Raw genomic sequence first — 11,722 nt, 5'->3', positions numbered from 1 at the left:
ATTAGTCTATTAGATCCTAGTTTTGGATTAGTCTATTAGTCTATTAAATCCTAGTTTATGACTAGAGTAGAACACTAGTCTATTAAGTCCTAGTTTAACATTAGTCTATTAAATCCTAGTTTAACATTAGTCTTTATCTATTAAATCCTAGTCTAGGTAGGATTCTAGATCTAGCCTAGTATTGTCATTGTTACATGGCGCTAGTCATTCAAAATATTTGACTAAAGTGTGGGATCTATAGATAAAAAAACACTAGCTAGATCTAGCCCAATATTGTCATTGACACATGGCGGTAGTCATCCAAAATATTTGACTAATGTGTGGGATCTATAGATCTAAACCCTAGAACTAGGACTTTGAAATGAGTGCATGTAGGGCTTAGAATGAAAAAATGCCCCCAAGATGGGATTATTTGAATCTAGTATCTAGATTAAATAAATCTAAAATAGTCCAAAAGGGCATTACTTGGACATGGATCCTTGAACTAAGGATCTCAATCTAGTATTTGGATTAAATGAATCTACAACTTTTAATAAGATGATCAAGATTTGTATTGAAAACTTATAGATCTCAAACCCTAGATAAGTAAAGCTTGGAACATCATACATGATGCTTTCATGCTTTCGATCCCCATACAATGACTGGCATATGAGATCTATAGATCTAGCATCTCAAGCATGACTGTAAAGAGAAGTGCTCTAGAGCCTAAAGTGGATACCACTCAAAACTCAGATTTAAAAAACCCTCATCGAAGGATTAATTGGACTAGAAGCACATATATCTAGGATATGTACTAGTTGGATCAGGGTCTCAGGGTTTAGCATCTAGAATAGGCCAACCGAAAGCCTAGTCAATCATACATCCACAATCTAGAACCCAAAGCAAATAGCTAAAACTACTATAAGCATTGATAAATCCAAATAAATACACTAGAAACCCTCAGGGGGGTCACTATGTATAAACCCTCTATATCACGTGCGTTCAAGGCATATTTCAAAAATCCCTTATCTGTAAATTTTTTATTAATAAAATGCACCCTTTTTCTATACAAATCTGTAAATTTTTTTTAAAATTGTTTTAAATACTCCCTTATGTAAATTAACTTCTGTTAAATTTAGATATTAAAAACATCCTTCTGTTGAACTCACATGATAGGGTTACATATAATGAGTGACCCCCCCCAGTAGAAACCTAAAGCATGTAGTTTAAAGTACCATAAACATTGAATATTCAAAATAAATACACTAGAAATCCAAAACCATTTAGAATAGGGTACCTCGTATTACGTGCTAGTACTATTGGTATGGTCTCCCCACTATAATTTGTGGGTACCACGTCTCTCTCTCTCTCTCTCTCTCTCTCTCCCCCCCCCCTAACAAAAGATAATCCACCGACCACAATCTTTTATTTTTTGTTTTTTCCAAATTACCAAAAATTTTAGAAAAATAATTTCATGGAGATTTTATCTAGCCTATTCTCCATGAGGATTTCGGAGATTGGCACCAATGCCATGCTCCAAAAACCCATATGGGGATTGTCACCATTGCCAATCTACATGTGACATTGTGAGCATGGTAGTGGTGCCAATTTCCACATGGGTTTTTGGAGCATGGCACTGGTGCCACAATCTCTAGAATGTCTCTTATTGCATGGGAGGTTTCCACGGAAATCATTATAAAGGTTTAGAAAAATAATTTCATGTATATTTTGTCTAGATCCATTGCCCACAAGGTTTTTGGAGATTCAAATGGATTTATGGTGGAGAATGGCACCAGTGCCATTCTTCACAACCCCACATGGAGAATGGCACCACTACCATGCTCCATGTGGGTCTAGCAAATTTGATCCTAGCCTGACAATTGGATCGCTCTTAATTTGTTTTTCAAATTACCTAACCTATTCTCCATGATGATTCTAGATATTGGCACCAGTGCCATTCTCCACAATCCCATATGGAGATTCTCAGCATTACCAATCTACTTGTGAGATTGTGGAGCATGGCAGTGGTGCCAATCTCCACATGGGTTTTTTGAGCATGGCACTAGTGCCAATCTCCAAAATGTCTCTTTTTGCATGGGAGGTTTCCATGAAAATCATTAGAAAAATTTAGAAAAAATAATATCATGTAAAGTTTGTATAGATCCATTTCCCACAAGGTTTTTAGAGATTCCACGTGGATTTATGGAGAATGGCACCAGTGCCATTCTTCACAACCCCACATGGAGAATGGCACTGGTGCCAATCTCCATGTGGGTCTAGCAAATTTTAAATTTCCCTATGCAAAATGGCAGCCATTCCACATGGGAAATTTTAAAATTTGCTAGACTCACATGGAGATGGGCAACAGTGCCATTCTCCATATGGGATTGTGGAGAATGGCACTGGTGCCAATCTCTGTTGGTCTTATGAAATTCTTTGGTTGTAATTTTTTCAAAATCTCATTTCTTGTAATCATAATGGCAGGGTATGGCTGCCAGATGTGGGGATAAGGTCATGACGGTGGTGGGGAATAAAGTGGTTGCAATTGGTGCAGTGGGTGTCATAGATCTAGAGGGCTACTGTAGTGGTGTGAAGATTGGGGCAGAAAATGTATTGATGATAGTGGAGAAGTCTATCAATAGTGACATGCTCTTGCCATTTCCCACGATGGATGCAGTTCTTATTGGGTGAGGCACTTTGGAGCATTGTCAAGTGGCCTAAGACCTCTCTAAAACATGTTGGTGATTCTTTAGATGATCTAGTAACTCAAGAAGCCACACCAAGTGAGCCTGAGCAACCTTATGTTGAGGCAATACCAGTTTCTTCATTGGAAACTGACAATTGCATTCATGAATCTTGGAAAGAGAAAAAGGTTATTTTGTGGGATGACAGCAAAACAAAGACCATGGGGGAAGGTGTGATCTTGTATGTTTTCCCAAGTGAACTTTGATTTATTGGGTAACGATTGCATTGGTGTGGGTATTGAAAAGAAAGAACAAATTATAGGAAGTGACTTAGGGTCTTATATGCAAGATGTCGGATCTCTCAGCCTAGTTAAGTGGCCCATCAAGTAGATTACCTTACTTGATGGAAGCCCATTGCAACAATATGTGCCCATGAGCTAGGTTGGTGGCATAGATGAGGTGGTCAACAATCAAATGTTGAAAAAGGATGCTCCACTATCAAAGCAAACAGGGTACACTTTCATTAGCAGGGTTCCTAAACAAAGGGATCCTCCAATGCCAATGTACAAAATGTCACTAGAGTCGGTGCAGCAAGTTTCATCCATCAATTGTTGTGGCAATAGGTGCTGCCAACATGCTAAACAAGACCTCTTAATGTCTATAAGAAAGAAATTTTGGAGTAGCTACTTGGAGTCTCATACAAACTTTGTATACGATGTGTTGTCAATAGCTTGGCATCATGACTATGTTGGATGGATATGCTACAACTTCAGGGTAAACAGTCACAATGTGTGTTGTAGAGCATGGTACGAGATGCATGGAATCCCAAGGGCATCATTTTATCGATACAGGGAGCAATTTGAGAGTGGTGTGCAACGATATGTGCATGGGAATTTTGGGATTGTGAGGAGGAGCAAGGTGCACTCAAGTATGGGGAGGGCTCTCATTCAACACTTTGTGGATAATAGCACAAAGCATATGCCTCACAAGAGTAGAACCATGCAGGATAGTTCTAGAGAGACACATCAAGTGATACCTGAAGTGTATAAGAAGATAGATGTCATGTGTGAGGTCAACACTTAACTTAATCAACATGGTTAGCAGAACCTATCCACATCCACATTTGGTATTATTTGGAAATCAGACTTAAAAAATGTAGCCCTTGCTAAGATAAGTGAATTCTCTAAATGTAGCTTGTGCAGTCAGATCAAGGCTCAATTGGCAGCCATAAAAACTCAAGATGAGCATAATTCATTGATGGAGGAGAGAAATATGCATATGATACAGCAACAAAGTTGCAAGAACTTGTACTATGCATGGCGTAGGTACTCTGAGATGGATCCAAAAAAGTATGTATGCATAATCCATGATAAGATGAACCAACAAAAGATGGCAATTCCAAGAGGCTTTAGGTGAGATCCAAGGACACCGATTTCACATGGCAATTATAGCTTTCACTCATTGGAATGATTACCCATGGGCATGGACAAGATCATTATGGACACTTCACCCTCAATGGTTTGTGGCATTTGATCCCAACCTGACAATTAGATCGCTCTCAATTTGTTTGTGAGGACGGATATGCATGACCTTGGAGACCTTGCTACTGATGGGATTCCAAGAAGCCGTGCTCGCCTTCTAAATGCTCTATGCTCAAGAAATGCTTTGGACTCCTATCACAGTTCTGAAGGTGCACATATTTCCACAAGGGGACCTGGCTTTGTCTGAAATTGTAGATGCCACGATCACAAATGCAAATCTAGAGATTGTACCAGAGAGTGACTCTAAGTCTTCCACGGATTCCATGATAACTTCCATTGTGAGGGATGCAGACACATGTAGGAATTTGTTGCCATCAGCTACTCGTGAAAATTCACCCTCTTCAGATGGATGTGTTGCTGTTGAGCCAACATACCAAAAGTTTTCAGAGAACTTGCTTCTCTAGCTAGATAATTGTGGGTTTGAGAACAAAAGCAGATACTTGTTTTCATACCTTTCTCTTCTTGTAGCAACTTGGGGCATTTTTAAGATAGTTCAAATGGGCTTCTTGATGGTAGGGCACACACATGAGGACATTGATGCAATGTTCAGTAGGTTCTCTGAGAGTTTGCGAGTAGGACAAACGTTCACTTTCCCTCATCTGATGGATACATTCAAAAAATGTACATCAGCTTCTTTGGCACCATTTCTTCTTACACGGGTCCTAACTTCAAGGATTATGTGGATGTCTACCTATGTGATGGGCAAGAAATATTGGTTGGTCATGCAAAGCCATTACAATTTTGATTTTTCATGCAAGGTGAGAGACCTATGATGCATTACAAGGTGCATCCAAAATCACCGAACTGGATGCCCATTGAAGGGGGAATTGAGCTGTGGAAGAAAGATAGTGAGTATCAACCATTATTGCCTACAGGTTGCCCAGATATACTGCCAATGGCTACATTTGTGAGAGATCACTTGCAAGTAATATCAGGGATAATGGGAGAGATGTGCAAGTGGAAAGAATGCATCGTATGAGTCCTACATTAGGCCAGTGATAGACTATTGGAAAACCACAAGATCAGTGAGCTTGAACAGGAAAACATCTCAAAGATAGGATTGTACACAGATTTTTGGCCAAGAACACAATCGCCTGATGAGGAGGAGGATATAGATGCTTGCATTGATGAGTTCCAAGGCTATGAGGAATGGAATGATCACTATTGCAGGCCTCTAAAAGGTAAGCCAAGGGAAGAGTTTAGACCAATGGTAGATGTTAAGGAAGGTGACTTCATCTTGGTGAGGCCATGAGACCCAATATACCCCATATGTCGTTATCCTATTGATGCATATTTGCATATTATTACGATGATAATTTTTCAGAATTTGTCTTTCACCAACAACTACTTTGTTTCTAGTGATTCACTTTCCATGGTGTTTGTCAATACCACTAATTGGTGTTTATTAACACCTCAAGTAAAATATATGTGTTGTCCCCAAATGGTGTTTCTTAACACTACCAAATACATGATTTTCAAACTCTGACACAAATGCTTTGTTCCAATTGTTATACCCAATGAAACGTTTCACAACCAATGAAGTTTTTCATAATCTTTGGAATTTCCAACTAACAGTATATTACAATATTGGCAAAATTCCTACAATCAAATTTTTTCTAAATTTAATGAAACCTTTCCCAAATTTAATGAAATCCACCCAAGTTCAAAATTCCCAAAGTGCAACTTTTGTCCCATTTTATCTAATATGGTGTTACATGCACAAATTGTACATTTTCAATTTCTTCAATTTTAGGGTGAATCTAGATACCAATACCAACAACTATCAATGTTTTATGACTACCATGAGATAGTCCCACTAGTTTGGATTCCAAGTTTTCAATCCACTTTGGTTTTCAACAAATAATAAGAAAGTTATGGAGCGTGCCCTCAAATGGGTGTGCATCATTTTACCACAACATTGGAGGCCCGTTAACCTATGCCTAATGTTCTCATTTAGGTGTGCCCTTGGGTTGAGTAGAAGCTCACGTAGTGTACTTTTGAATGATTACTTGGTTGCATATGTTTTTGAATAAATTGTTATATCCTATAGTCTTCAGGATGCATGCTTCACATGCAACATAGCACCTGTAATGCTATAACAGTCTTGTTCCAAATCTTTATTTGGTCTCATGTTCAAGTTTGGAACGTGTACTACAACTTGAAGACAAAGTTTGCCGAATTCCGTTGAGCAATGCATAAGTTATGGGTCTTGCAAGATACCTATATACAGAAAATTCCCTAAACCTCACCAAAAACGGCTACACTCAAGCAAACAATGACCCATTCATCTAATCCTTAATCAAATCCTTCTTAGGCGGCTTTTTAGTCCAAATCTCCCATACTGCCTTGAATGTGCATTAAAAAGTGCCAAATTGTAGAGCAATGTCAGCTCAAGTGGTTTGGAGGTTCATCCACTTGAGCCAATTGCCCGTGTTCGAATTCCTTAGGGAGAGAGATCCCCTCAAGGTCCATTGGATGCCAAATACTACCTATGCCATCCATAAACGACTTTACAATAAAAGTGATGCAAATAGCAATGATTTCTACAATAAAAGTGATGGAAAGCAACCCTTATGGCTATTACTAGTGTCATGACTATGTGCCAATCTATAACTCTCGACCCTTGCTTTTTTATAGCCAAAGCATTCATTGTACATGTGTGTGCACAAGAGAGGGGGAGAGAGAGAGAGAGAGAAAGAGAGAGAGAGTGTGTGTGTGTGTATGTACTCCACATTGATGTGTGTGCACGAGAGAGAGAGAGAGAGAGAGAGAGAGAGAGTATGTATGCCAATCTATAACTCTCGACCCTTGCTTTTTTATAGATAAAGCATTCATTGTACATGTGTGTGCACGAGAGAGACAGAGAGAGAGAGAGAGAGAGTATGTACCCCACATTGAAAAATGGATACATACTCTCTCTCATGCGAGAGAGAGACGTTCTTTTCTTTCTTTTTTAAGCACTTAGAGCGTAGTCACATGCCCTCCAAAACTCCTTTGGAATTAGAGCCCATCAGCAGTACAGTTCCGTTGGGAGGAGGAGCCTCCAATTTTGGATTTCTTCCCATCGGCACAATGGGCACAACGAACGCAAGTGCTGAGTTAAGGCGAGGGGTTCGGACAAAGAGAAGGCTTTCGATGGGAAAGCAATCATGAGTTGAAATAAGAGTTTGGAGGACGAATGGAGGTTTGGAGGGGGGGTTCGGCACCTCCATCCCACATCCAAAGCATCCATTCTCAGCGGATGAATGGCGGGAGCACATCCGTTTCAACGATGCATGTGGCCAAATCTCCGAACATGGAAACATTCATTTTACGTCCATACATGTGACCGCGCTGTAAGGGATGTTTTTTAGTAATGGTTTGTACATTTCTTCACAAACTTAAAGTAAACGGTTTGTAGAATTCTTCGCTAAATGTTAAACAGACAGGGTGATATTCCCTTCGTATGAATCAGCCGATAGCACACAGCACATAATATGCCAAGGGCTTACACGGATCGCCCAAACACTCCTTGTCCAATTGACAATGATATTACAGCTACAACATGTCCAATGGACAATGCTTTTACAGATAACACCAGGAAATCAACGCAACCGCGACGTGACTTACTTTACATTACCACCTTGCACGCATCCTCTAAACCTTCGTTCTCTTCCTTTCTCTCACGTTTCAGCACGTCCGTCTTCCATGGACGCTCCCCATCTCGAACCCTTAGACCTTGCATTTGCTCTGCCTACTCCTCAACAGATTGCTGCCCTCTCCATATCCAGCTTCGGTTATGCCTTGCCTGCCCACCAGGTACCTGTTTACCATCGATTAGTATGTGATTTCTTCAACCTGTGCAATGGGCTCAAGTTCGGCCTCAATGCATCGGAGGGGGCACCTGGAACTGGCATCAACGCTGAAGCGTTTGATCCAACAGACCAGAATGATTCATGGCAACAGGAAAATAGCTGCAGCAACACTGAAGCTCGCGCTTTCACGCTGTTGCCAGCCTCTTGTGCGGACAATCCTTATGGAGCATGGACGCTGCGGTGTCACTTGAAGCAGGATGCTAGCGAAGACACCATCACTGAGTCCTCTAATTTGCCTTTAAAGGGCAAGCTCGTGGCTATTAAAGACAACATCCCTATCCGGGGTATGCCTATGTGGTGTGGCACACCATTCTCTTTCACTCCCCTTGCAGATTCGCCTCTCGTCACTCGCTGCCTAGCTGCTGGTGCTACGATAGTGGGCAAAGCACAGTGCGAGTACATGTGCTTCTCCGGTGCATCGCATACGGCCTCTGCTGGCGTTGTTCGTAATCCCCTTGACCCGGAGTACCATGCGGGAGGTAGTAGTAGTGGCTGCGGTGTTTTGGTTGCCGCAAGAGAAGCCGATCTTTCCATTGGGTGTGACCAGGGTGGCTCGTGTCGCATACCGAGTGCCGTAAACGGCGTTGTGGCTTGTAAGCCCACTTATGGTTTAGTGCCTTACACACTTATTGACAGCTTATATTGTCCCATAGATCACGCAGGGCCGATTACAAGAACAGTAGAAGACAACGCGTTGATGTTGGGTGTGTTAGCTGGATGGGACGGTGCGGATAAAAGAGCAAACGCCCACTCAAGGAACATGAAAAAGGCAGACTACTGTTCTGAGCTGAAGAGGGGCGTAGGGGGCATGAGGATAGGGATTGTGAAGGAAGGTTTCACGACACCTACGATGGAACCTGATGTGAAAGCAGCGTCAGAGGAAGCGGCAAAGCTCCTGGGGGAGCTGGGGGCAGTGGTGGAGAATGTGTCACTGCCTCTACACAGAGCTGGGTGCGGCATCTGGGCTTGGTATGTGCTGGAAAGGTTTGTGGAGAGTCTTTTCTATGCGAAAGATGAGATGGACGAGCAGCTGTTGGGGGTGGACGAGCAGGGCAGGGAGTGCAATCGCAGGGCGTTCTTGCGAGATCGATTGCTTTCGAATGTGGCGAGGTAAGTGAGCAAACTAAGTGAATTCCCTTGTAGGTACAGGAAAAACAGAATTCAAGTTCACAATTACTTTCACAGCATTACTTTAGCTTTCATTACAGTGCGTCATTGTGTTTGGGAGGATCACCTCTACCAAATTTATACGTTGTAAGCATAAGTATAAGCAACATGAGCAAGCACGCTGCATCATTGCGTATGAAAGGATGGAGAATTTGCAGATTTTTGGCTAAAATATAACTTAATTGCCTAAACTTTTGAGTATTTCATAAAATTGAGAAAATATTGTTTACAAGTGAAAATGAAAAGGTTCATTGTATATAGTTTGCATCTGACTTCTAAGCAATCCACACGCAAGATGCGACTTTGCAAGCATTTGAAGTATTAGCAAGAGAGTTGTTCACTCACCCGTGCATCAATCCGTTTGCTAGGATAGAACTTGTGTTATTTCGCATAGAATGCAATAACACACCATAATAGCCGTCCATCCATTTATCTAGAGAGAACTACAGTATTACATAAGTCTACATATTGACCCATACGTGTGACATGAAGAGGACATGAATTGCAAAATCTGACATGGTGCTCTGCGCATCTTTGTTGCAGCTGGAGTGTCCCCTTCCGCACAGCTGCACTGGTAGGCGAGTGGTTACGGTTACACCACCCTGAGGCAACACAAGCGGGAGAGGCTTACAAGCAGCAACTCATCGATGGCTACAAGGCTGCTTTGCTATGCCATGAGGTTTTGATCATGCCCACCATTCCATGCAGGCCGAAGAAGTTGCCTGAGCATTTGAGCACGACAGAGGACTACGAGCGAGCTTCGGCGGAGCTATTGGCAAAGCATGGTGATGTAGCATTTGGTATGGTAGCTAACACGATGGCCACCAACATTACAGGGCATCCAGCAGTGAGTGTGCCAGTGGGGGGCAGCATGGTCGCTGCAATGAAGGAAGGGGTGACCGAAGCCAATGATGATCAAGAAACAAAAGCAGTGGCTTTCCCTGTGAGCCTCATGTTAGTGGGTGACTATTTCCAAGAAGCCACCCTCTATCGTGTGGCGTATGCCCTCCAGGAAGCTCGCCCTTGGCACTCGTTTCTGGTCACCTCATAAAAGCATTTTAAAATTACTATAGAATTATTATCCTACTCTTCTTGGCCGGTCAAGCTTGAGTTCTTAAATTCAAAATTGGGATATGCATTGAACTCAATAGTTATATATCCTATAGACCTTTCATTACACTCTATTGACACATACCTTCTCCTTCAGCCTATCGTTGGGTCTACGTTATGCATGTTGACAAGTACCATAGATAGCAGGGCTATAGTGGTTCCACCACCTTGTTGTATCTAGTCTTATCATTACACATGTAATGCAATGTTCAACCTTTACCTACTCGCTTCATTTGGACTTTTTTCTAGAATGGTCACGTAAAGCTCAATAAGGACCTACTGAACTCTAAGTTTGCGTAAATTTACAACACTATATGGGTCACCTTCACACATATATGGACTACTAAAGTATAAAATTTGCAAAGTGTAAATCGGTGATGTCCTCTCCATAATGAGCTAATAAACATTAAATCTTGCTTCAATTGAAACATTGTACATACACCTTTCTCAAGTGTTTGATAGTGAAAATATGAATAAGTATTGCATGGGGTTTTTAATACTACTTTAATAGAGTACTTCCAGAGTCTATTGAATTCAACACATAACATGTATTTCATTTTTTTAACTTGTCAATGTACAAAATTATTTTTATAGATACTTTTGGACTAGTTTGTGGATAAATTTAAGGGAAAACTCACTCTTTAAAAAACAGATAAAAACATAAAAACAAGCATTTTTTAAGAGTGTTTGGAAGGAAATAAAATCAAAATTATAAAAGCATAACATAGATAAGCTACACCAAAAGATAAGAAACAATAGTAAATAAAACTAAAATTATGATTCAAATTAACATAACTTCTTACATAGACTGATACATGGTCCCGATTCATTTTTTAACTTAAATTTCTATTGGAAAAATCTACTTTATGAAAATATCCTTCCAAAACCAAAAGAGGATAGTATCCTTTTGAAATAAAGAGTTTATTTACTTACACTATCATTTTGTACTAATAATACAAAAACTAAGAAATGTAATTCTTACAATACTCTATATTGCAAAAATCCTAGTATAAATTTTTATTTTTAAGAATCCTCAATTAAAAGTTTAGGCTTTTCTTAACTTATTAATAACTTCAATAAATAAAAATCATTTGATACCATGGGTAATCTGTGTGTGTGTGTGTGTGTGTCTGTGTGTGTGTGTTGAGAGAGACATACGATAGGTAGTACTCAATCTATTGCAATGTGTGTTAAACAATAGATGATAGGCTTCTTATATAGAGAAAGCCTTTAAAATAGTCAACACTTGTGGGATCCTCTCATCCACAAATTTTCTCCTTGTGGATATTGTTGATCCACATCTCCACATCATGTAATCCACATCCTAGGGTGGCTGCTTTAATTCTTTCCTATACCATACCTTAGCCTTTAATCTATGTGCTCATAG

General features: G+C 40.5%; 1 protein-coding gene across 1 annotated transcript; it reads left to right on the top strand.

Annotated features, from left to right (window-relative positions):
• Positions 1 to 7,832: 7,832 nt before the first annotated feature.
• LOC147899960 (uncharacterized) lies at positions 7,833 to 10,556 on the top strand. The gene is made up of 2 exons (XM_087377541.1): positions 7,833 to 9,168; positions 9,769 to 10,556. The coding sequence occupies exons 1-2, from the start codon at positions 7,892 to 7,894 to the stop codon at positions 10,274 to 10,276; spliced, it is 1,785 nt and encodes a 594-aa protein (XP_087233667.1). The 5' UTR covers positions 7,833 to 7,891; the 3' UTR covers positions 10,277 to 10,556.
• Positions 10,557 to 11,722: the final 1,166 nt, after the last annotated feature.

This window comes from Dipteris shenzhenensis, chromosome 7 (assembly GCF_047967505.1).
Source record: "Dipteris shenzhenensis isolate YYH24624 ecotype China chromosome 7, Dip_SZ_1.0, whole genome shotgun sequence".
Classification (NCBI taxonomy): domain Eukaryota; kingdom Viridiplantae; phylum Streptophyta; class Polypodiopsida; order Gleicheniales; family Dipteridaceae; genus Dipteris; species Dipteris shenzhenensis.
The sequence above is the reverse complement of the archived record's forward strand: the minus strand, read 5'-3'. Positions and strand labels throughout refer to the sequence as shown.